Source organism: Propithecus coquereli, unplaced genomic scaffold (genome assembly GCF_000956105.1).
Source record: "Propithecus coquereli isolate 6110/MARCELLA unplaced genomic scaffold, Pcoq_1.0 Scaffold210, whole genome shotgun sequence".
Taxonomy (NCBI): Eukaryota; Metazoa; Chordata; class Mammalia; order Primates; family Indriidae; genus Propithecus; species Propithecus coquereli.
This window is the reverse complement of record NW_012146079.1, coordinates 3,584,764-3,610,671: the sequence shown is the minus strand read 5'-3', so window position 1 is coordinate 3,610,671 and position 25,908 is coordinate 3,584,764. Positions and strand designations below refer to the sequence as shown.

The following is a 25,908-nucleotide window of genomic DNA, read 5'->3' as shown; positions in this document are numbered from 1 at the left end:
GCGCCTCCTCTAGGCGGCAGACACGTGGGGAAAGGCGGGGCCTGAGTAAGGGGCGGGCGCCAGGCGCCCCGGGGGCGGGGCCGGCCCAGCTCCCGGCTGAGCCCGCCTGCGCTCTGCTTCTCGGCCGCCGCACCTCGGGACCTAAAATGGCTGCAGTCTTGGCGCCTCCACACTCGGGGGGGGGGGGGGGGCGTGTCCTGTAAAGACTACAGTTCCCAACATGCAGTGAGGCTTACTAGCCGTGCAGAGGCGGAGTCTCAACTATACTCGACTACAGCTCCCAGCATGCTGCGGGGCACCAGTCCTACCAGACCGGATCTCTGCGGGGGACTACAGTTCCCAGCATGCAGTGCTATGCATCTGCCGGCTGACCTCTGGCTGTCCACCCTCGACGGGCGGCTAAGTTTACCTTCAGCTTCTCATCGCTGGTCGTGTTGCAGTTAAATAGTTTATGTCGCATTGAGCTCGGTGAAGCCAACGAAATGTGGCAAAAGACCGAAGTGATGACCCTAAGTTTTCCGAACTTTTCTTTTTTGTTTGCAAAGGGAAGGTGGGGAAATAGAGGAAGGCGAGTTACTGTTGTGGGACGAGGTGTATCATGTATCTAGTTCCTACTTGATATGGAATTTACATTTTGTGAAACTGTCCTGCCGAAATGAGAAAAGAGTACAGTATCCATAGATGAGCACAGCCCGAGGACGTGGTATGCGCTTTTGCATGGTGGGCCCGATCTAATCACAAGGATCCCTGTGAGAGGCAGATGCGGGTGCAGTGACAACATTGAAGGCAAGGAAGACAGAGGTAGACAAGTTGGAAATATTAAGGTGTGGGAAATGAGGGTGTTCTTTTCTGATTTATTTTGATTTTCTCAATGAATTGCGAGGCAAGATTATCATCAGAGTGAAAGGAGAGGAGAGGAGTATAGGGAATTTGAAGAGATGTAAAATAGGGAAAATAAATATACTAGGAAAATATGGTTTGATTGCCAGGTGATGTTGAGGGGAAGTAAATGCTGTGTCCATCATTGTTGTTTGACTGTCCTTGGGAAGGTTGTGGACAAAGTCCTAAAATTAATTTTGGTGTATCAGCTGCTTTGCTAGCCTTTCCCGCTGTGGCATTGCTCCCCACCTTAACCCAACTGAACCAACTGCTTAACTTAGTAACACCTGCTAAGTCCTTTTCCTATGAAAGGTGAGGGAAAGGCACTGTCCATTTGCACGTCATTTAGTCCTGGCTGCACTACTCTGAGGGCTCAAACGGCTGGTTCACTTCACCTCCTACTCTACACACTCTCTTTGCCCTTTGTGATCTCATCCACTCCCACAGCTGTAGCTGTCGTGTGTATGCTGAAGAGTCCCATGTCTTCATCTTCAACGTTCTTCTCTCCCCTGAGTGCTGGCCGATATAACCTCCAGCCTACTGGACTTCCCTGCTAATACAGGATGTATTAGTTTCCTATGGCTGCTGTAACAGATTACCACAAACTTAGTGGTTTAAAATAACGCGTATTTATTATCCTATGGTTCTAGAGATCAGAAGTCCAAAATGTCCTGGGTCTAAAATCAAGGACTGTGTTCCCCTCTGTAGGATCTCAGGGAGGATCTGCTTCCTTGCTTTTTCCAGCTTCTAGAGGCTGCCCTCATTCCTTGACTAATGGCCACATCACTCCAATCTCTGTTTCCATCATCTCATCTTTTCTTTCTTTTCCTTTCCTTCCCTTCTCTTTTCTTTCTCTTCTTCTTTCTCCTTCTTTATTTCCTTCTTTCCTCCTTCCTTCCTTCCTCTCTTTCTATCTCTCTTGTTTTCTTCTTCTTTCTTCCTTTTTTTTAAATATAGAGTTTTTGGGGGCCAAGGTTGAGGACTGCAGCCTGGGGCACACTTCCAAGTTGCCTTGGGGAGTGTTCCCATCATATCTTTTCTGACTCATCCGCTTCTCCCTCTCACTTATAGAGATCCTTGTGGTTAGATTGGGCCCACCTGGATAATCCAGGATACTCTCCCCATCTCAAGATCTTTTAACTTAATCACATCTGCTAAGTCATTTTTTTCTATGAAAGGTAACATTCGTAGATTCTGGGGATTAAGATGTGAACATCTCTGGTGGGGCTGGTGGTATTCTGCCTATCACATGGAATGTCCCGTGGCCACTTTGAATTTATCAGGTACAAAAGAGAGTTCATCATCTGATGATGAAAGGAGTCATATTGCTCATTTAATTCAGATATTGATCCATCAACAATGAATCATCCATCATTCATTCATTGAACAAGTACTAAATGAGTACCTTTTATCTGTCAGCCGCTGTGTATCACTAGTTCATTCATGGTAGAACAGACATGATTCCTACCCTCACAAAGCTTATGATCCAGTGAAAGACAGAAAAAAATGTGAATTTATATTCACTTATAATTTTGTAATTTAAATTGAAGGAGACAAGTAGTGGTAGAACATAACAGGAAGACTTCTTCGAGGTGGTTTTCAGGAGACAGATTAACAAATAATTTAATATAAAGAATTGAAAATTGAGTATTGGAGGCCTGAAAAAACAGAAAGGGAACACTAAAGTACCAGAGAAGGAGAAGCAGCTATCACCTCTAGGTCTGAGGGAACAAAGAAAAGAAGTTCGAACTTAAACATTTTTAAAGTTTGGGGAAGAGCCCTCTTGAGCTGGAATTCAAAACTCTGAAGAGGGAAACTGCAGGTGTGTCTGAAGGGGCACAGTGATGCTGGTCCTGGAAAGTTTTAGAAACTCCAAGCTAGAAATCAACTGCTGCTACTGAAATCAAGTGCTGCTGCCAGGGTGAAGAAGCCTGACTACGTTCATGCTGACTGGAGGGCGGGAACCAGGACGTCCTCCCTCCGCCTCCTGCCTTCCAGTTCCTACAGTGCCCCTCAGCAGAGGCCCACGCAATGCAAAGCAAAGCATAGAAAGGTGGTTTGAAACTGAGAGATGGTAGCTTTGATTAAAACTCTCACGGTCACATTATTTCGTAGGTAACCTAGAGGGAGATATAAGCTGCCCAAGCCATTGTAAAGGAAGATTAATTTTAAAGCTTATGGCTACCTATGTTAAAGAGATGAACTCTGTCTTATTGTCTTATACCAAAATTACCCCCAAACGAAGCAGCTTAAAACAAACATTTCATGGTTTCTGAGGGCCAGGAATCCAAGAGCAGTTTAGGTGAGTGTTTCTGGCTCAGAGTCTCTCGTGGAGCTGCAGTCATCTGATGGCTTGACCAGGGCCGGCGGATCTGCTTCCAAGTTCACTCATGTAACTAATGGCAGGAAGCTTTGGTTGATCACCACGTGGGCCTCTCTGTAGAGCTGCTCATGATATAGTAGCCGCTTTTCCCAGAGCAATTGATTTAAAACAGAGTAGGAGAGTGACCAAGAAGAAAGCCACAGTGTCTTATGACCTGATCTCAGAAGTGAGCTACTTCTGCTGTATTCTATTGGTCTCCTGACCAACTCTGGAACAGTATGAGAGGATACTATGTAAAGGTGTGAATACCAGGAGGCAGGGATCATTGGATCCCATTCTGAAAGCTGGCGATGACAGGTGGCTATGCAAAACTCTGTCCACTTCCACTGTGGTGGCAGGCAGAGTGAAGAATGGCTTATGTATTCCAGAATACTGCTGGTCTCCTCTGTGCTCTATCATTAGAAATATTTGAGGAGTCATCCTCAGTTCCCCTCCTGCCCCCCCTACCTCATCCTCTGTTAGATCAGTTGTCATTGGTTGACTACACTGACTACTTCGGTTGGACATGTAATCCAGTGTTGAAAGGTGAGCATGTGGATTCTCCAGTAGATCTTGAAATAGCCCATTTTCCATTTCAGAATTGCCAGCTCCCTGAGAAGATAGCATAGGCGGATAATTCAGATGCTTTTTATCTTAGATGTCTTTAGTTATGAAGTGACTTTTTAAACCATCGGTAATTGTAGCAGGCGGCTCAGATGGAAGTGAAATGTGATTGGCTAGGTCTTTGATAACAGTAGTCGCCGCAGTTCCTCAGGAGGGCACTGCTACTCTATATCTGAAATGGGAGATTAATTCAGGCAAGGCATATAACTTTCCCTGGCCAGGTGGTAAGGGTTCAGCATGGTTTACTTGTCAATTCTGTGCTTCCCTTGATTTAGGAAAATTATTCCATATCAGTGACAAGATGGAGATCATACTTATTGAAATTTGGGCAATCAGCTGCCCTAGTAGCTGTTCCACTCTTAATGGTTACAACATAACCTGGGCCCTACAACAACATCGCATCCCAGACAGCTTGATCAACCAGACATGAACTTGGTTTACTGTTTTGGTTATCTAAATGAAGATGTCTACATGGAAATTCCATAGGATAGGCAGATGACTGAATATTGTTGTCCATGTAAATGTGAACTGTTTCTGATTCTCTTTTCTCACTGGATGGAAAAGAACACATTTGCCAAGTCTATAGCTGCATGCCATATACCCAAGGTCTGATTAATCTGCCCTAGCAGTGATGCCACATCTGGCACACCAGCTGCAGTGGATGGTACTACTTGGTTAAATCTGTGGGAGTTGATAGTCATTCTCCAGGATCCATGATTTTCTGCAGGAGTTAGACTGGTGATTAAACAAAGACATAACGAGGACCACCAACCCCACATCTTTTAGGTCTTCAATGGTGGCACTAATCTCTGCTACCCTCCCACCCCCTGGAAAATAACAATTTTCACACTTTGTTGGGGTGTGTTTAGGGGGCAGTTTCAGAGGTTTCCATTTGGCTTTCCCCACGATGAATCTCCTACTTCACAGACCAGGCAGGGACCCAGTGTGGGCTTTATTCCTACTGCCATATATATCAATCCCAATTATGCACTTGGGGACTGGGGAAAGGACCCCTGATGGGTGGAGCCTCTGTGGCTCTCATAGGCCCTCACTCTAAAGGGTAGGGGGGAGCTTGATGACACTTTGGGTCTCTGGGTATCCATGTCAACTCAGACCTATGTGTAATCATCCTGAAAATGTCTAGTTATTCCTTTTTCCCTAATACAGTCACCTGAGTTAAATGGCCATAGGTCTCTGGGGGAATTGTCACAGTACATACTTGCCACAGTGTTGCAGGATCCTTCTTCTTAGGGACCTGGCCATCTCTTCAGTCAGTGGGTTCTGGATCTGAAAATTGACTCAGGTTTGGGGAGTAAGCAAGGGACTATGACTTTTTATTGGGACAATTGTCTTCAGCCTCCTCTTCCATTCTTGTTCATTATTATTATTATTACAGATGTTAACAAACAGCCTGTTGGCTGCCCAACAATTTCGCTGCTAACACCACCATGTTCTATTAACTTTTCTCCACAACTCTCGGCAGGTCGAGCCCCCTCAGCTGCTCCTTGCCTGTCATTATGGTAATGTGGGCTCCTGGCTTCTGGAAGTGAAGTGTCACCACCATGCCTTTCTCACTTTGAGGTCTCATCCTTCCCGGGGATGTTAATGAACCCAGCTCTGTGACTGTCACCCTAACCTGCAGAGGAGGGCCACCACTGAACGTTTTGGTGATGCTGGTATCCCTCTCATCAGGGTGTCCTTGGAGAATGGCGTGCCATCTGGACCCTTTCATGGGACATAATTCTCTGCTAGGTTTTCTGGCCTCATATAGCAGATCCTTTCCAGCCCACCCATCTCCCTGAGCCATTACATACCCTCCCCTTCCCTCCTCATAGGGCATTTCTGAAGCCCTATGACTCCCGGCTCTTCAGTCTACTGTTCAATTGTGTCTGCCCTTCCACCACTGGTGATGACGACCTCTTTGTAAGCTACCACTGAGATACTCTGCTTCTTCTACTCAGCCATTAAGTGCGATGGCTCTCAGTCTCTCACTAGCCTTCTGCAGGTCTTCAGTGTAACTTAGCAGTAACCAGCCAACTTCACCGTCTTGGTTATCCCAGTGTTTTTCAAATGCCTGCACCATAGCATTCCTGTCCACCAGAACATTTTCCCAGGTCACTACCAACGAAAACGTTAGCAAGTGAACTACTACCTAGAGCCAGGGACTATGGGTGCCCCATATAGCCCTCAGGATGGCTTCCTTTCTGCCTGCCAGGTGCTGGGTGGGCCAGTTCCAAATCACTGTGTGACTGCGTGATTTCTCAGACCACTCGTATTACCATTTGTGTCAGTCCAGGTCCTCTGATTAATAGTCACTAATATGGGATTAAATGCACAAGGATTTTACTAGGGGAAGTGCTTTTGTGAAAGGAAATAGGGAGCTGTCCACAGCTCCCTATTTAGGAGAGTCATCAGATGGGGGCAGTTAGATTGAGATTGGGTAGAGGTGTTCTAAACTGCCAGGCAATCTAAGGAAGGTTTGGTAAAGCCTTCGGGAGTCCTTGAGCCAGGCCCAGAGGAGTCCCGTGTCTACCAGCATTGATCGGGTCTGCCTTAGTGTCCCCGCTGCACCTGGTCACAGGTGGGGAGCAGCCTGTTGGGGGCATGGGCTTGGTGCAAATGTGGCGATGAACTTCAGGGGCAGCTGCTGATGCCCTAGGTCAGTCACATGCCTACAGTGGGAGGTCTGTGAGGAGCAATCTCTCACTACCACAAACCACTGGTCTTCCTAGAGCCTGCCTGCGTCGGCACCCAGGAACTCTGGCATCCATCCTGTGACAGAGGCTGAAATGCTAATTCTTAGTTTCAGCATGGAGCTCGTCCTCTCTGGCCCACTCAGGAATTTTGATCCGGCAGTGCCCCCTTTCTTTCCCGTGTCATTAATTTCCCCTAGCTACTGAACTACTGCCACCCACACTCGGTAACATCTTCCTGACCTCACCCGTGCCACCGGGTGCCCTCCATTTCTTTGCTCCCTGTCACAGGAAAAACGGGAACATCTTGAAATAGTTTTTTATACTTGTCTCTGCTTCTTCACTTCCCATTCTTTTGTTCACGGTAATAAGAATTTGATTTTTTTATGATTAATTAATTTTTTATGATTAAACCTTATAAGTTCAGTGTGGTGGGAAACAATAGCAAGAAAGCAAACAACATCTAGAATCACGTCATTTTAAGTCTGGTGACTATATGCTTTCAATTGTCTTTACACACAGACATATGGTTTATGTAAAGAGAAAATTTTACATGCTGCTTCTCTATTGTTTCCCTTTCCCTGATTTTGAGGCCTTTGTTTATATCTCTACATTGCTTCATACAGCCCCATTCCCCCTCCTGCTGTGTAGACACACACCCATGCTCGCACACACAGTGTAAGCAAAATGGTATGTGTACTTCCACACTTTCCTCCATGTTGTCATACAGAGAACATTTGTTTATGTAAAAATAGGATCATACTAGAGATACTTCTCTGCAGCCTGCTTTTCTCATTTAACAAAACCATGCAGAAAAATCTTCTAAATCAACTAGCATAGATTATGTGGTCAATGTACAATTTTTTATTCAACCATTCACCTATTCACTATTCACAGGCATTACCTCTTTTTCTAGAATTTTGCATAGCAACCAATGATGCCATCTGTCTATCTATCTATCTATCCATCCATCTGTATACACACACTCACACACACACACACACACACACACACACATACAGATATCCTGATATATTATTGGTCCTTCCCCATCCCACTCTATGGATAGATTCGAAACAGTGGGATTTCTGGGTCCAGGAGAATGTGTATTTGATTGATTATAGAGACAAGGTCTCATTATGTTGCCCAGGCTGGTCTCAAACTCCTAGCTTCAAGCGATCCTCCTGCCTTGACCTCCCAAAGTGCTGGGATTAGGAGTGTGAGCCACTGCACCTGGCCAAGAATGTGTATTTTTAATTTTAATAGATTTTGCCAGATTGCTTTCCAAAACAGCTATAACAATTCACATTTCCTTCAGAAATACAAGAGAACTTCCTTCTCATCCCTGACCCCCATTCTTTCTCAAGAGTCTTAACATTTTGAATTTTTACCATCGGGGAGAAACGCAGGCTCATTGTAACATTGGTTTGTGTCTTTCCCACTGCTGGTGAGGCTGAGAGTCCTCAGTACATAAGCACTGGATTCTGAAGCCAGTCTACCTGAGTTTGAACTCCAGCTTCATCACTTACCAGTTACTGTGACCTTAGAAAAATTATTTACCCTCTATGTGCAAGTTTCCTCATCTCTATAAATGCGATGATGATAGTTCCCATCTCATAGGGTTGTTGAGGAGGATTAGTTATTAGAATATTTCCTGGCGGGTAGTAAACGCTAAAAAAAATAGTTGTTTTAAATATGTTTATTGGCTGTTCGGATATGCTCTTCTGTGTAATGATTATATTCTTTGCTCATTTTCTATTGGGTTGTTTGTCTTTCTTCCTCTCTATCAAGTTTCAGACCTTATTTCACTTCCTTCATTAAATATTTTAATGCTTTCTTCATGTACATCATTACTTTTCATATTAAATTTATATAACTCTTCCCTAGGTTCTCCTTGAAGGGCAAAAATAAGTAAATAAATAAATAAATTTATATAATTCATCACTACAATGAACAGATTACTTTTTATTGTTCCTATTGCTAACTGATTATAACTATTATAGAAAGGTATTGATTTTTAAATATTTGTGTGGTATTGAGACATCAAATTCTCTTACTCTGGTAAAGCTTGTTATGAATTTTGGGTTTTTTTAGTTATATAATATTATCAAAAGAAAGGATTTTATCCCTTTTTTCCCAATGTGTATACTAGTTATTCTATTTTTCTCTTTTGATGTCAAAACTTTCAAAACAGTGATGAACTGCAGGTAGCCCTGTCTTGTTCTTGATTTTAGTAAAATAAGAAATGCTTTGTGGACAACAGCTTTAGTCTGTGGCCGTGGAATTCTGTCCTGCTTGTGATCTTCCATTCTGGATTGCCCGTGCTGGGGATTTCAGACTTGTTTAGCCAGTATCCGCAATCCAAAAAGCCATTCTTTTACAGTAAATCTCTTTACGCACACACACGGATGTACACACACACACGCATGTATACACGCACACTGGTTCTGCTTTTCTGGTTGAACTCTGATACAAATACTAATTATTTAGAAGGCTGTGATAATATTTGGACAAATTAAGGAGATTATTTTGAGCCTCGAAATCAAATTTTAAAACTTAGAATTAAAATTTAGAACATCAACTACTCATTTTTAATATAAGTTTTACATTTCATGTGTGACTCTACCACTAGAAAAACTTCCAAAATCTGTTTAAGAAAAATTATTTAAATCCACACATTTTTATTAATTCCTTTGTACGTAACTACAGCCATATAAAGTTTCATATGAAAAGTTCTGTGCAAAATAATAATATTTGACACATTTTATACATTTTCAAAAATTTATTTTCATTCTTAGGAGGGATTGTAATAGCCAAATTTAGTTTTTTTTTTTAATGCCATGTAAGAGTATATAGAGTACCTTTAAAATGAATGCAAACATATTAAGGATTAGTTTAATAACACACAATATATATGAAAATATTTCTATTTTGGGATAATTTAAGAATATTTTTCAGATCTTGAATTTGGTGATATATGAGCTTATATTTAGTATTTCTTGGTCAAATACATACTCTCAATATAAGTATATATACGCACTCCCTCTATATACATGTATTCGTATAATCAAACTTTCAGTTTTCCTAACTTTTCTTTGGTTTTGGAGGTTTGTGAAGTGGTTCATAAATATGTCGTCTATAAATATTCATATACCGGAAGTAGCTCAAAACAAGAAGAGTGAAGAACAGTAGCATCAGGATAAATAGGAAAGCAGCTACCAGGTAGGCACCCGGACTGAAATAAGATAAAAAAAAAGTCATTAGAAATCATCGTTCACACTCTGGTTGTTAATTTACTTAGTCAAACAATTTTTGAATAGCCAGCTACTATACCATCAACAGAGAACAAAGACATGATGATTAATAAGACAAGACATCTACCTTCAAAGTGTTTACCTACTAGTGTTTGAGGCTGACCAGGGAGGAAAATAGAGAGTGTGATCAACATAATGAGACAAGGAAGAGTAAAGTTTTGTGGGAGCCACCAGCATGGAAGGCCTACCAGCAGAGGGGACCCTTGCGCTGAGTGTGGGTAGGAGTTAGCTTGCCATGAGGAGTGGGAGGAGGAGTTAGCTGGGACTGGAGGAAGACACTAAGGTGGGAACAGTGTTTTGGGCAAAGGGAGATATGTATACAAAGGCATGGAAGCGTGAGAAAACCTCAAGGCCATTCCCAGACATTGTAGAACTGAAACTAGTACTGTATGACCAGGCTCAGGTCCAGGTGGAGCAGTGAGAGGTGAGGAATGGTGGGTGGGCAGGAGCCAGAGGAGAAAGACAGCTGAGATCAAGCTAGAGAGTGTGGGTTTTAGCTTAAAGACAAGAGGGAGTTTCTGAGGTATGGTGTAGGATTGACATTTTAGAAGATGATTCTGATGGTAGAGTGAAGAATAGATGGAAGGGAAGTATAGTTGTGAAGGCAGAAAAATCAGTTACGAGGTAGTTGTGATAATCCAGGTAAGCTATGGTGATGGTCTTAACAAAATTGGTGGCTGAAGAAATGGAGAGAAGTGGGTAGATCTAGGATACATTTAGAAGTTAGATCAGCTCGGTCTTGGTGATTGTTAAGATGGGAGGTTTGAGAAATATGAAGGAATAAAGGATGTCTCCCAGGTTTTTGGGTTGGGTTAAGGGGAGGACAGTGTTACCATTCACTGAAATGGGGAATTCAGCAGAAAGAGCACTTTTTTGAGGGTGTGTGTAAATATGGTTGGCTTATTTTGGTGCATATCGAATTTGAGGTACCTGAGGGTCAACTAGGCAGGTGTGTGTGTGTGTGTGTGTATGGACACCACTTGTTAGATGCTGCTCTCAGGTGGGTGCCAGACATCTGCCTCTTTGCCTGGGACTCTGCATGGGCACCTCCCATCAGAGTGGATTGGTTTCTTAAGCCAGACACTGCGCTGTTTTCTATTTGGTGTCCTGTATCTGACAGTTTTTGGTTCCCTTTTAATCCATAATTATTTGTTTTCAATGTTTCCCCAGGTCCCCAGTCCCCATTGTCTGACCTTTCTCCTCTGTGGCTATCAACTTAATCTGGCTCCAGTGAATGGTTTCCTTCTTGGAATTTTATTAAATCACTTAACCATCTAGATATCTGCCAGGGATTGTGCAAGGTACTGGAAACACAATGATGAGTAAAAATAGACATGGTCCCCATCCTTGGGGAACTTTCATTTTAGTGGGGACATAATTAATCAAATAATGAGAAAATAAATATAAAATTGCAACTGTGATAAGAACTAAGAAGGAAAGATATGTAATGCAACAAAAGCTTACTACTACAGCAGGATTGAACCTGGTGAATGGATCAAGAAATGCCTTAATGGGGAAAAGATCATTATCTTGAAATCTGAGAATAAAAAGAAGTGCAGTTGGCCGGGCGCGGTGGCTCACGCCTGTAATCCTAGCTCTCTGGGAGGCCGAGGCGGGCGGATTGTTTGAGCTCAGGAGTTCGAAACCAGCCTGAGCAAGAGCGAGACCCTGTCTCTACTAAAAATTAGAAAGAAATTAATTGAACAACTAAAAATATATAGAAAAAATTAGCCGGGCCTGGTGATGCATGCCTGTAGTCCCAGCTACTCTGGAGGCTGAGGCAGGAGGATCGCTTGAGCCCAGGAGTTTGAGGTTGCTGTGAGCTAGGATGACGCCACTGCACTCTACCCCGGGCAACACAGTAAGACTCTGTCTCAAAAAAAAAAAAAAAGAAGTGCAGTTGGTAAAGGTAAGTAGGTAAAGAAGGGAAGGAGCAGGTTCCCGATAGAGGAAATAGCACGTGCAAAGGTCCTGCAATGAGGCAGAGTGTGGAGAGGGATGGGGACTGGGAGAAGGCTGGTGGGTCTGGAGCTGAGAAAACATGGGAGACGTGATCCAAGATGAGACTGGAGAGGTAGGGGTAAGATCATGCAAGGCCTTGTAGGCCATGTTAAACAGTTTTAGTTTTAGAGAAAGAAATTTAGTAGTTCCAAGCTACTAAAATTATAATTTTAAAAAGATACTCTAGTGAGGAGAATGAATTAGAAGAAAATAGCAATGGATGAGGGGCAATCAGTTAGGTCTATTGCAGAAATAATAGTAGTTTGAATGGAGTTAATAAGAAGTGGATCCATTCAGGACTATTTAGAGATTAAATGAATAGGAGCCAGTGATGATTGGGATGACAGACAGAGAGACAGAGAGAGAATATGAAATGAAATGAATGTGAATTTTAGGTTTTTGTTTTTGAGTCCTAGTCTGGGAAAGGAAACATTGGAAAACAGGGTCACAACTCCAGAGGGTAGCATTTCCATCATAGCCTGTGGGAGTGGATTCTCCTGGAGCTGTGCAAGAACAGTCTATGTGGCTAGATGAAATTACCCTGTTGGATTAGTTTTAAGGTGGGACAAATGATGGGGTAGGGGGAGTGGGTGATAAGATCACGTTTGGACATGTCCGGTTTAACTGGTCCTTAAGACGTCTAAGAGAAGAGGTTAAGTAGACAGTGGGATGTATGGCTCTGGGCTAGAGATATGATTTGAGAGTCATGTGTGTATAGATGCTAATTGAAGTCATGGCTGTAGATGAGCTTGCCAGAGTGAGAACTTCAGAAGACAGGCCTAAGCCTTGAGACATGGCTGGTGAAGGAGGGGAGGCCCTCCTTACCAGAGAGAGGGAGAGAGAGAGAGTGGCCATAGAAGTTTAGGAAAACCAATAGAAGGATACAACAGCCAAAGGAAGAGTCAATGCTATGAAAGATCAAATAAGATAAGACTGAAAAATATTTTGTTAGCTCAATATAGGCCAAAGCTATTCTAATGGGAACTAATTGGTAGAGTGGTAAGATAGAAACCAGACTGGATGGATTGTAGGAGGGCTGCTCACAGGGAAATGGAGACTGTGAGTATAGACAAGACTTTTGAGATGTTTTGTCTTGCAGAGGAGAAACCTGAAGGTTATTAACCTATTGAAGGTATCTAGCTGAGAGGGAAAGCTGAAGATACAGAAGAAAGAAGGAATAATTGATTTGAAATCTTCCTTAGAAAATGGGAAGGGATAGAGTACAAAGCACAGGCGGAAGAATTATATTTAAAGAGGAGGAATAACATTTCCTTTTTTGTAACAAGGTGGGTGGAAGGAGGCGAGGATGGGTGTAGATGTTAGTAGGTTTTTATGTTGGGAATCAGGAGTAGAGGGAGTTCCTAATTTCTCTGTAAAGGTGAAAACAAGCTCGTCTGATGATTGTTAAGGAAAGCAGGTCAGAGGAGGAAGCTAATTAGATAAAGTCTTAAATAGTTGTTACAGAGTGTAAGTAAGCATTGGTTGACCAGAGTAAGATTCACAGGCACTTTGGTGGCCTGCTTAAAGCTGGTGACCAATCTGCCCTGTTGGGTAACTGCGCCAGAACTGGGCTGCTCAGGTGCAGTCACAGAGAGAGTAGGTAGTTGGGGATTTGCCCTATGGGGGACCAAGTCCCAGAGGGGTACGGGAGTACTGGTAAGTGTTATTGAAACAATGGATTTTGAAATGTAAGGAAAAGGAAAGTAAAAAAAAATGATTGAAAGTAGAGGTGGAGATTCCTGTGAGGATGAAGAAGGGTCGTAGTGGGTACAGTGGAATTAACAAGCTGCAAGGACAGGAACTCGTGCTCAGGGAATGGGATGTCTGAACTGATGCTTCTGGCAGCAGAGAAGTTCCAAGTAATGACAGTGTCCAAGGTGTGACTATGGGAATGGATGGCTGAAGTACAGTAGAGGAGGTCACCAAGGACGAGGAAAGGCCATGATGTTGGATGTTGGATGAGGACACCGATGTGGGGCTTGATGTGCAGAGGAAAACAGCGTGATGGGGCCAAAGTCGCCGATTAACAAAGGGGAGTTTGGAGAAGACATAGCAACCGGGACAAGAGAGCTGGGGCCGTAGCAGCGGCCATGAACCTCAAAGGGTCAGGGTATGTTTTGTTTGGATTTTTTGTTTTGTTTTATAAGAACGAGGATAAATAATGATCTGGAAGTGTTACCAGAGCCCTGAGGTACATGGGTGGTGTGTGCGAGAAAACTGCATTACTTGAGAGGGCTGGAGGGGAGGCAGTGTCCTCGGGGGAGATCCTGTTTTACCTACGGAGACAGAGGGAGGGCTCAGAGGACAGTTGAGGATTTAGGTGAGTTTGCTGGTTAAGTGGTGGCAATTCCAGAGGGCGGAATGGGAAAATTTGGAAAGTGGCGGAGGAGTTGGGCCCTGGGCCAGAAGCAAGGGCGTACGAAGCTCTCTGCCTCCTACAAACTGATCTCCAGTCACTGTTCACGAAAAGGGCTGTCTTACTAGGAGGTATTCACCACCGGCTAGCCTTCAGGGCCCGGGTGTTAACAGAGGCTAAACTAAAATCACTGATACAATGGACTATCCCCTGTACGGTGCCCGCAGTCCCTGGCTGCTGGCAGGTGAGAGGGGGATAGGTGAGATCCTCCTCCTTTGCTCTTTCTCCTCCCTACCTCACTTGACTCTCTCACCTGCTGGTGGGTACTTGAGTGGATGTACCTTAACATTCACCTAAATCAAATATACCAACCTAATGAGGAAGCGAATTCACTGCAAAAGGCTATATGCATTTCCCAAAGTTACTTAGAAACAACTCTTGGTTTATCTCATTTGCAGATTATTCACACCATTAACCTTTCATTAGCACAAAAAACCCAGGAATCAGTAATATTTATACCAGGGCCATGAGCAACTTAATTGTTTTTCTTCCACTTTTGTTTAACATTTTACAAAATAAATCCAAATCCCAAACACCACGCCCAGGGCAGAGAAACAAAGTCATTTAAGGTGCTAACTTCAGTATTAAGACTGCACTCTTGCAGAAGAAGGCAAGACTTACAAAAACAAACAAAAAAAAGACAATTAAAAAAAAATAAAAGACTGCACTCTGTTCTCCAAGGGAACAGAGTAACACGAGCATTTTCTGAGGCATTTCTGAGTCCAGGGAAATGCCTTCACCAGCCGTGTCCTGGATGCATCAGAATGATGGTTGGTGGTTAAGAGCGAACTCAGGCTTAGAGTGGAGGGTATAGCCACTGTCACCTCCCAATCCCCACTGCTGCCTTCTATAGGAGGAGTTGAAAGACGTGTTTGATAGGAAGACAGTGGCTTTGAGTGGGATGGAACAAAAGGGGACTCTTGCTGCTATAATGGTTCTCAGGAATTCCTTCTTGCTGTTTCCCTGGTATAATATATACATACAACTTTTAGGATGTCTATATTAGGGCAGAAGCAAAATAGCAAATTTCTGTCATTTGGGAAGACATATTTCATAGATAGTAAAAAAAAAAAATCTAAACATAGACCTATAAAAACCATTGATTTTGCAATGAACATTTTATACAAGTTTTTTGTTTTGTTTTGAGCATTCATTTCCATTATATACCATATAATAATATTTTTATGATACGATTTAGGCTGGAGGACCCTGAAGAGTGATCGCATAGGCTCTGTTTTTAGCTGCCACTAGTGTCTTTTAGAAATTCTCTCGTTAAAGCTGGATGGGTACTGCTCATTACCTGGGAATCGCTCCAAAGGTCTCTATTGCAAATACAGCTGTTAGGTTACAGAAACTGCAAATTAGAAAAATAATGTCAAAGATTAAATTAAGTACCATGTATTTTAAAACTCCCTCCACATCTCCATAGTAACAATAAAATCATATATAATCTTAGTTAAAGTGTCATTTTCTTGACAAGGGACAGAATGGATACATTTATATAATAGCTGTAAAGAAAAAGATATGAGAAAGGTTTACAGAGTGCTCTGGATCCAGATGTGGACAGCTGTGCCGCTGGAGCTCCATTCAGGTGCAGTCCTGAGGAACAATGGAGAAGGAAGAGCCTCCTAGGGTAAAAAACTGTAAATATTAATAGTATCTATTTTCCCACTTTTCCTAACAGGAAAGATGGCCTGAGGCATAATCATGGGCAGGGGCTAGATGTCTGGCTGCATGGCCAAGACTTGGAAAAAAACAACAGCTGGTGTGAAGAAATTTTAGGGAAAATGTATGTAGATGAACTTCTTGGAATGAGACTAGATTATTAGAATATTTGGGTCTCATGAATGTTTATCAAAAGACCTTTACTAGAGAGGAGGCTCTTACTTTATCACCTGACCACCATATGGTTAGCCTCTTTCTCCAGCTACTGAAATGCTTGCTCATTGTTTCTGGGCTCATAAACAATGTGGCCATGGAGACAGGGATAGCTTTATCCGCAGGGCTTTCCCCTCACCAAGGCTGACCTGGATAACACCACTACAAAGTACCATACAGTAGTCCTCCTCCCGGTCCCTGGGGGACACGTTCCAAGACCCCCAGTGGATGCCTGAAACCACAGATAGTACTGAACCCTATGCATGTTTTTTTGTATACATACATACCTGTGATAAAGTTTAATTTATAAATCAGGTACAGTAAGAGATTAACAACATTAACTAACAATAAAATAGAATAATTGTAACAATATGACAGCATCACTACTCTTGGGCTTTGGGGCCATTATGCAGTAAAATAAGGGTTATTGAACACAAGTACTATGATCCATGACAACTGATAACCAAGATGGCTACTAAGTGACTAACGAGTGGGTAGCGTATACAGCATTGATATGCTAGACAAAGGGATAATTCACATCCCAAGCAGGATGAGTATGATGGTGTGAAATTTCATCACACTACTCAGAATGGTGTGCATTTTAAAACTTATGGGTTGTTTATTTCTGGAATTTTCCATTTAACATTTTTGGACCTCAGTTGACTGTGGATAATGGAAACCATGGAAAGTGAAACTGTGGATAAGGGGGAAACTCTATGCAGGCATACCTGTTTTATTGTGCTTCGCTTTATTGTGCTTTGCAGATACTGTGTTTTTTTACACACTGAAGCTTTGTGGCAACCCTGTGTTGAGCAAGCCTATTGGTGCCATTTTTCCAACAGCACATGCTCACTTTGTGTCTCTGTGTCACATTTTGGTAATTCTTACTATATTTCAAACTTTTTCATTATTATTATATCCATTATGGTGTTCTGTGATCAGTGATCTTTGATGTTACTATGCTATTATCATTGTTTTGGGGCATCATGAACTATACCCACGTAAGATAGAAACTTAATTCATAAATGTGTGTGTTCTGACTGCTCCACTGACCCCATTCTCTCATCTCTCTTCCTCTTCTCAGGCCTCCCTATCCCCTGAGACACAACAATATTGAAATTAGGCTAATTAATAACCCTGCAATGGCCTGTAAGCATTCAGGTGAAAGGAAAAGTTGCATGTCTCTCACTTCATTTCGAATGCTAGAAATGATTAAGCTTAGTGAGGAGAGCATGTCAAAAGCTGAGATAGGCTAAACGCTAGGCCTCCTGTACCAAACAAGAATGCAAAGGAGAAGTTCTTGTAGGAAATGAAAAGTGCTACTCCAGTGAACACATGAATGATAAGAAAGTGAAACAGCCTCATTGCTGATGTGGAGAAAGTCTGAGCGGTCTAGAGAAGATCAAACCAGCCACTACATTCTCTGAAACCAAAGCCTAATATGGAGTAAGGCTCTCAGTCTCTTCAATTCTATGAGGACTGAGAGAGGTGAGGAAGCTGCAGAAGTTTGACACTAGCAAAGGTTGGTTCCTGAGTTTTAAGGAAAGAAGCCATCTCCATAACATAAGATTGCAAGGCGAAGCAGCAAGTGCTAATGTAAAAGCTGCAGCAAGCTATCCAGAAGATCTAGCTAAGATAGTTGATGATGGTAACTACACAAGCAACAGATTTTCAATGCAGATGAAACAGCCATATATCTGAAGAAGATGCCATCTAAGACTTCCATAGCTAGAGAGGAAAAGTCAGTGCCTGCTTCCCAAGCTTCCAGGGACAGGCTGACCCTCTTGTTGGGGGCTAGGGCAGCTGTTGACTTTAAATTGAAGCCAATGCTCATTGACCATTCTGAAAATCCTAGGGCCTTAAAGAATTGTGCTAAATCTACTCTGCCTGTGTTCTATAAACTGGAATAACAAAGCCTGGATGATAGCACATCTGCTTATGACACAGTTTACTAAATATCTTAAACCCACTCTTGGGACCTACTATTCAGAAAAAAAGATTTCTTTCAAAATATTATTGCTCATTAACAATGCACCTGGTCACTCAAAAGCTGTACAAGGACATGAATGTTGTTCTCGTGGCAGCTAACACAACATCCATTCCGCAGTCCATGGATCAAGGAGTAATTTTGACTTTCAAATCTTATTATTTAAGAAATTCATTTCATTAGGCTATGGCTGCCATAGATACATTCTATTCCTTGATGGATCTGGACAAAGTCAATTGGAAATCTTCTGGAAAGTATTCACCATTCTAAATGTCATTAAAAACATTTGTGATTCATGGGAGGAGGTCAAAATATGAACATTGACAGGAGTTTGGAAGAAATTGATTCCAACCCTCATGGATGACTTTTAGGAGTTCAGGACGTCAGTGGAGGAAGTAACTACAGATGCAGTAGAAATAGCAAGAGAAGTAGAATTAGAAGTGGAGCCTGAAGATGTGACTGAATTGCTGCAATCTCATGACAAAACTTGAACAGTTGAGGAGTTGCTTCTTATGGATGAGCAAAAGAAAGCGGTTTCTGGAGATGGAATCTACTCCTAGTGAAGTTGCTGTGAATATCTTTGAAATAACAAAGGATTTAGAATATTGCATAAACTCAGTTGATAAAGCAGCAGCAGGCTTTGAGAGGACTGACTTCAATTTTGAAAGTTCTACTGTGGGTAAAGTGCTATCAAACAGCATTGCATGCTACAGAGAAATCTTTCGTGAAATGAAGAGTCCATCGATACAGCAAACTTCATCGATTGTCTTAATTTTAAGAAATTGCCACAGCCACCCCAGCCTTCAGCAGCCACCACCCTGATCAGTCAGCAGCCACCAACATCAAGGCAAGATTCTCTACCAGCAAAAAGATTATGACTCACCAAAGGCTCATATGATTGTTAGCATTTTTTAGCAATAAAGCATTTTTTAATTAGGAATGTATATTTTTTTATTTTGTATTTTTTGAAACAGAGTCATGCTCTGTTACCTGGGCTAGAGTGCCATGGCATCAGCCTAGTTCACAGCAACCTCAAACTCCTGGGCTCAAGTGATCCTCCTGCCTCAGCCTCCGGAGTTGCTGGGACTACAGGCATGCACCACCATGCCTGGCTAATTTTTCTATTTTTGGTAGAGATGGCGTCTCACTCTTGCTCAGGCTGGTCTCAAACTCCTGAGCTCAAGTGATCCTCTTGCTTCAGCCTCCCAGAGTGTTAGGATTACAGGCATGAGCCACCACGCCCGGCCTGTTTTTTTAGACATAATGCTTGGCACACTTAATAGTCTATGGTATAATACATACATAATGTTTATATGCACTGGGAAACCAAAATATTTGTGTGACTTGTTTTATTGCGATATTCACTTTATTGTGGTGGTCTGGAATTGAACCTGCAATATCTCCGAGGTATGCCTGTATTTGCCAGCAGCAGCAACCGACTGTAAACCTTCCATAGGTAGATTAATCCAGTGTTATCAGATAGCTACTGGGTGCCAGATTGACTGTATCATGGAAGGGACAGTGATTTATTCTTCCTGTGATATGTTTGGGATTTGAATTTGCCTTTTCCATATAGCTTTTGCCTGCCAACACCATACATGGGCACATTAAATGTCATATACATTGTCATGTTATTCCATACAATATTGCTTCTAAACAAATAACTCAATATTATAGCAAAAGAAGGCACAGGGCTGTTCATGGAGTTCATTGGTTTCACAGAATAGAAGCATGGATTTTCAAGGATTCTATTTATTATTAGGGTAATCATAATCACTGGTTACCTAGCACACTTTTGGTACACACCTGTTCTTCTGATGTAAATATTAATAAAGTTTCATTTTACTCTCAGAAGTGTTCTGGTTTGGATGATAAATTATACAGCAATAAAAGCTATAAAGCTAGCAGAAAAGGTCGCCTGTGAGGTTGGAGAATTCTCCTTAGAATGAGGTAGATACTCTGAGTCATAAACTTAGTTGCTGGTGTTTCTCCCGCAGCCAGAATACATGAGTTTGAGAATCAAAGTGATAGATCTGAGAGTGGAATTTCACTTAAAAACTCAGGCATGTACAGATAGGGATTGCTAAGAGCTCAGATTCCTTAGGAATGAAAATTAAGGTTATTCTGCCAGGAAACAAACCTGACGTGCTGGCTAAAGACATAGGGAATATAGGTTGGGAAATGGAGAAAGTAAAAAATATCAATTATAGCCTCATGACCACATATAGATATTCAGAATATAATATCTGTACCTATCTTCTACCTTGCTGTCATATATTTGAACTAATTTTCCGTTTTCCCCTTATCAATAATACTAATGATTATATTTGAAAAATATCTCATGTATTTGCTCTGACTTAACCTTTGTTGTTTTGGATGTGTCCCCCGTCAATCCTCCTTTTCCAAGCAGCTTAATTATAAGTACCCTGAAGGCTGAGATTATGTTTATATTTGGATCTATCGTGGCAATCGAACATAGTAAAGTATTCGGAATGTAACTGCAAATTGGTTAATTTAATTAGGATTTAACATAAAATCTCCTGCCCCCATAGAATGTTTAGTGTGATCGCTACAAATTGAAAAAGCAAATATGTAAATAACAAGACTAACAAGAATTGGACATCTAGGTGGCATCAAATTAAATTTAAAAAATAAAAATTTAATTTTGAGGAACTAATGCTAAAACTACTATAATAAAACATTTACACTCACCTATAGTTTGGATCTAGGATCTTCACACGAAACACGTACATTCCAGAATGGCCGAGGGGCCAAAATATATGGTTATTATTAGAACTGTTGATAATCTCATATGGTTGTGTTAAGTCTCCTGGTTTTCCAACAGCATAAGAAAAACAATGTCTATAGTTCTGAACAAGAAACAAAGACAAAAAGCTTAAGGTCATTTTCTGACTTTAATAAACAAAATTATATTCTCATATATTTGTCTTGAAAAATTATTTAAAGGTAATGGCTATTTCCTTCTATTCTATCATTGCAGTGCTCTATAGCATTTTTAGAGGATATATTGGGTAAAAGTATTGTAAAAAGTGAAACTTAGGCCAGGCATGGTGGCTCACACCTGTAACCCTAGCACTCTGGGAGGCCAAGGTGGGCGGATTATTTGAGCCCAGGAGTTCGAGACCAGCCTGAGTGAGACCCCATCTCTACTAAAAAAAAATGGAAAGAAATTAGCTGGACAACTAAAAATATATAGAAAAAAAATTAGCTGGGTATGATGGCGTGTGCCTGTAGTCCCAGTTACTCGGGAGGCTGAGGCAGGAGGATCGCTTGAGATCAGGAGTTTGAGGTTGCTGTGAGCTAGGCTGATGCCATGGCACTCTAGCTGGAGCAACAGAGTGAGACTCTGTCTCAAAAAAAAAAAAAAAAAGTGAAACTTAGTGAAAGCGAATGTGTTTATAAACAAATAGGATGCCAAGGGTATGTAAGTATATTATTTTCCTAAATCAACAAAGCACAAAATCCTCCAAAATGCTTAATTGGGGACAGAAACTATTTTGATCACAAGGTATGGACACAACAGTCAAGATGGCGTATCCTTGGGTTTTTATCTTCCCCTAGGACTTTTATTTACGCCCATACTACTACTGTCTCTCTGTGGGTCTCAAAATACAAACTATCTCCTGCTCCCCTTTTAAAATGCCCAGATGAAACAACCCTATATATTTTTTAAAGTCACTTTATTAAAACTAAGAAAATGAAATAAAATATTGTTAAAACTGGCAGATATCTGATCCTACTATTACGTAGCATTGCTTCTGGATTCTTTAAGGCCCATATATGCTTTCAAACTCTACTTAAAGGACACCCCCTCTACCACTCCTGCTCACTGGAAGCTCCTCCTTTGAAGGAAACAAGAAGCCTTGTGAGGCAATTACGTTGGATGTGCCTGAGCTTTCATCTATCAACATCCTTCATATTTGCTATGGTTTGAATGTGTCCCCCAAAGTTCATGTGTTGGAAATTTGACCTCCAATGTGAAGGCGTTGGGAGGTGGGACAAAATGGGTCCCATTAGCTTTTTAGTCATAGGGGCACCATCCTCATGAATGGATTAATCGTGTGGGTTCCTTATAAAAGGATGAGTTCAGTCTCTTTGCTGGCCTTTACCCTTGCCCTCACCCTTTCTTGTCTTTCGGCAAGATGAGGTGACGCAGCAAGAAGGCCCTCACCAGATGCCAGCGCCTTGATGTGGAACTTCCCAGACTCCAGAATCATGAGCTAATAAATTTCTGTTCATTATAAATTACTGAGTCTCAAGTATTCTATTATAGCAGCACAAAACAGACTAAGAAAATGTTATTTTTCTTTTTTCTATCTTGAAGTGTATCTCTTCCATGAATAACTTCCCAGTCAATAGAACCTTAGGACCAATCATCTCTTGTACAGTTTCAAAGGTACAGAAGAGACTCTTTAACACCATGGAAAAAAAAATATTGTCATGATTAGATGGTGATAATGATAAGCTCTAGAAGGAAGTTTATTGCTCATTGTTGTATCCCTAGTCTGGCAAACAGTAGGTGGTCAACATACATTTGTTGAATTAATGTTGAGCCTTAATATGACACATTGTTAAAGTTAGTTGTTTTTTTTTTTTTTTTTTTTAATATTTGAGATCCAGCTGCACTGTCTGTACCTGCAACATCTTTCTCTGTACCTAAGTTGAATGACCTGATAATAGGTTTCTTGGGTTAGCTTTGTCCACCTGAATCAAAAACATACTGAGAGTTCTATTTCTTTTCATTTTCATTTTCTTTTCTTTTTTTTTGAGTCAGGGTCTCACTCTGTTGCCCAGGCGGTGAAGTGATCATAGCTCACTGCAGCCATGACCTCCTGGGCTCAAGCAGTCCTCCTGCCTCAGCCTCTCTAGTAGCTGAGACTATAGGCTTATGAGAGTGTTATTTCTGATCCATTCCTCATTTGGTCAGGCCATTTGGTATGCTAGGCAACCATTCTCTAGCTTCTGTGGGGGCCTTTCTATTGACCATACCACCCAAAGAGTTTTCTCTCAAATTTTTCAAAACTGTTTTATTCAGATCTGAAGTACAATTCTGATTACACTTGTCTTTGCTTCCCTGGATATCATGAAATGTGAGGATATGGACACATCCCACTTACTGTTACTTCCATTCCAATTATAAATAGCAGTCATGCACTGCATAATGATTTCCCAGTCAATGACAGATCACATATATTATGGTGGTCCCATAAGGTTACAATGGAGTCGAAAAATTCCTATTGCATAAATACTTACGACTGTGTTAGTATTTCCTTACATTATTCAGTATAGGAACATGCTGTACACATTTGTAGCCTAGGAGCAATAAGCGGTACTGTCTAGGTTTGTGTAAGTATACTCTATTATGTTTGCACAATGACAAAATTGCCTAACAAAGCATTTCTTAGAACACATCACCATTGCTAAGCAATGCATGGCTGTATTCTTCATTTCTTCTAGGAGATGAAATTGTCATCAAGGTCTGTAGCTAGAAGTATACTTTTAATTAAATGAGAATTCCAGCATCACCTCTTCCTGAGAGCAGTGTTTGTGGATATTTGCCTTGTTTTTTGGTCTGTCCAGAGTCTATTACCATTCTCAATAGAACCTTGATTACTTTTGGGTATCATCAGAGTGGGAGGGTAGTTCCAAGTCCCCACCTTTCATGACAGAAGCTGACAGGCACAGATTGTTTTGCTTCCTACCTCAGGATATAGGTGAGCCCTGGTTGGGGCAGCTTATAATCTGAATTCTATCAGTCAAAGTTCTCTTCCAGGAATTTGAATTAACAATGAGGGATGCCACAATGGGAGTAATGTTTAGAGATAATTCATCACAGTGGCAGTGCCCTTAGCCAAGTTGAAGGAGAATTGTTTGGAGTCATAAAATTTTAGGCCACAGGCATTTCAGGTAAAAATGCAATGTTTTACAAACTGAAGTTAGACCATCAAGATGAGGAGAAGGGGCCGGGCGCGGTGGCTCACACCTGTAATCCTAGCTCTCTGGGAGGCTGAGGCAGGCGGATTGTTTGAGCTCAGGAGTTCGAAACCAGCCTGAGCAAGAGCGAGACCCCATCTCTACTAAAAATTAGAAAGAAATTAATTGGACAACTAAAAATATATAGAAAAAATTAGCCGGGCATGGTGGCGCATGCCTGTAGTCCCAGCTACTCGGGAGGCTGAGGCAGAAGGATCACTTGAGCCCAGGAGTTTGAGGTTGCTGTGAGCTAGGCTGACACCATGGCACTCTAGCCCAGGCAACACAGTGAGACTCTGTCTCAAAAAAAAGAAAAAAAAAAAAGATGAGGAGAAGGATATAATGCTTAATTTATATAATATAATCCCCACTATTTATATTCTGGTAACTACAAGTATGAGTTGAGCCAAGAACACAATTTGACTAAATGGAGCAGAAAGTCCGGTTGATATTCAGCTGTGCATATAGCACTGGCTGGTTGCCTTGGCTGTGGGTCCCCTCTTCATGTTAGTGATAGCATGATATGAAAGACTAAATGAGGTAAATAGTAATCTGGGGCAGGAACACACGTGTGTTCTATTACTAGCTCTACTTTGGGAAAGCTCTGGGAAAAATTTGGAAGATATTTGTATAATAAACAAAGGATGAGATCATAAGAGGGACAGAATTAGGTTGTATATAGAGAGTTGTATTGACCTGTACTGTCAAGGAATTTTTAGATAAAACATATCCCCTGGATTTAGTTAGAATCATTATAAAAAAGATACAACCCACAGAATGGGAGAAAATATCCACAAACTATACATTCGATAGAGGGGTAATATCCAGAATCTACAAAGAACTCAAACAAATCAGCAAGCAAAAAACAAACAACCCCATTAAAAGGTAGACAAAAGACACAAACAGAAGTTTTTCAAAAGAAAATAGGCAAATGGCCAATGAACATATGAAAAACATTCAACATCACTAATCATCAGGGAAATGCAAATTAAAACCACAATCAATTAGCTGGGGATGGTTGCACATGCCTGTAGTCCCAGCTACTCGGGAGGCTGAGGTAGGAGGATTACTTGAGCCCAGGCATTTGGGGTTGCAGTGAGCTATGATGATTCCACTGCACTCTACTCTGGGCAAAAGAGTGAGACTGTGCCTCAAAGCAAAACAAAACAAAAACAAAGAGATACCACCTCACCCTTGTCAGAATGGTCATTATTAAAAAGTCAACAAACAACAGATGCTGACATGGATGCAGAGAGAATGGAACACATATACTGTTGGTGGGACTGCAAATTAGTACAACCTCTATGGAAAACAGGAAATAAATGTAGATTTATCATTTGATTCAGCAATACCATTCCTGGGTATCTATGCAAATGAAAGAAGTCATTTTATCAAAAAAGACACCTGCACTTGAACGTTGATTGCAGCAAAATTCACAATTGCAAAGATACGGAATTAACCTAAGTGCCCATCAGTTCATGAGTGGATTAAGAAAATGTGATGTATATATACCATGGAGTACTACTCAGCCATAAAAAGGAATACAATGTCTTTTTTTTTTTTTTTTTTTGAGATAGAGTCTCACTGTGTTGCCCGGGCTAGAGTGAGTGCCACGGTGTCATCCTAGCTCACAGCAACCTCAAACTCCTGGGCTCAAGCGATCCTTCTGCCTCCCGAGTAGCTGGGACTACAGGCATGCGCCACCATGCCCGGCTAATTTTTTCTATGTATTTTTAGTTGTCCCATTAATTTCTTTCTAT

The 25,908-nt window shown here is 41.5% G+C and overlaps 1 protein-coding gene across 1 annotated transcript in view; it reads right to left on the bottom strand.

The window, feature by feature from the left end:
• Window positions 1–9,642: 9,642 nt before the first annotated feature.
• Window positions 9,643–25,908, bottom strand: part of LOC105810366 (chromosome unknown open reading frame, human C1orf101) — a 99,255-nt gene continuing 82,989 nt past the window's right edge. Inside the window, exons 20-22 of the mRNA XM_012644337.1 lie at window positions 20,867–21,024; window positions 15,590–15,643; window positions 9,643–9,793 (exon numbers count right to left, since the gene is read on the bottom strand). Coding sequence (XP_012499791.1) covers window positions 9,643–9,793; window positions 15,590–15,643; window positions 20,867–21,024 — 363 coding nt within the window. The remainder of the gene's footprint in view (window positions 9,794–15,589; window positions 15,644–20,866; window positions 21,025–25,908) is intronic.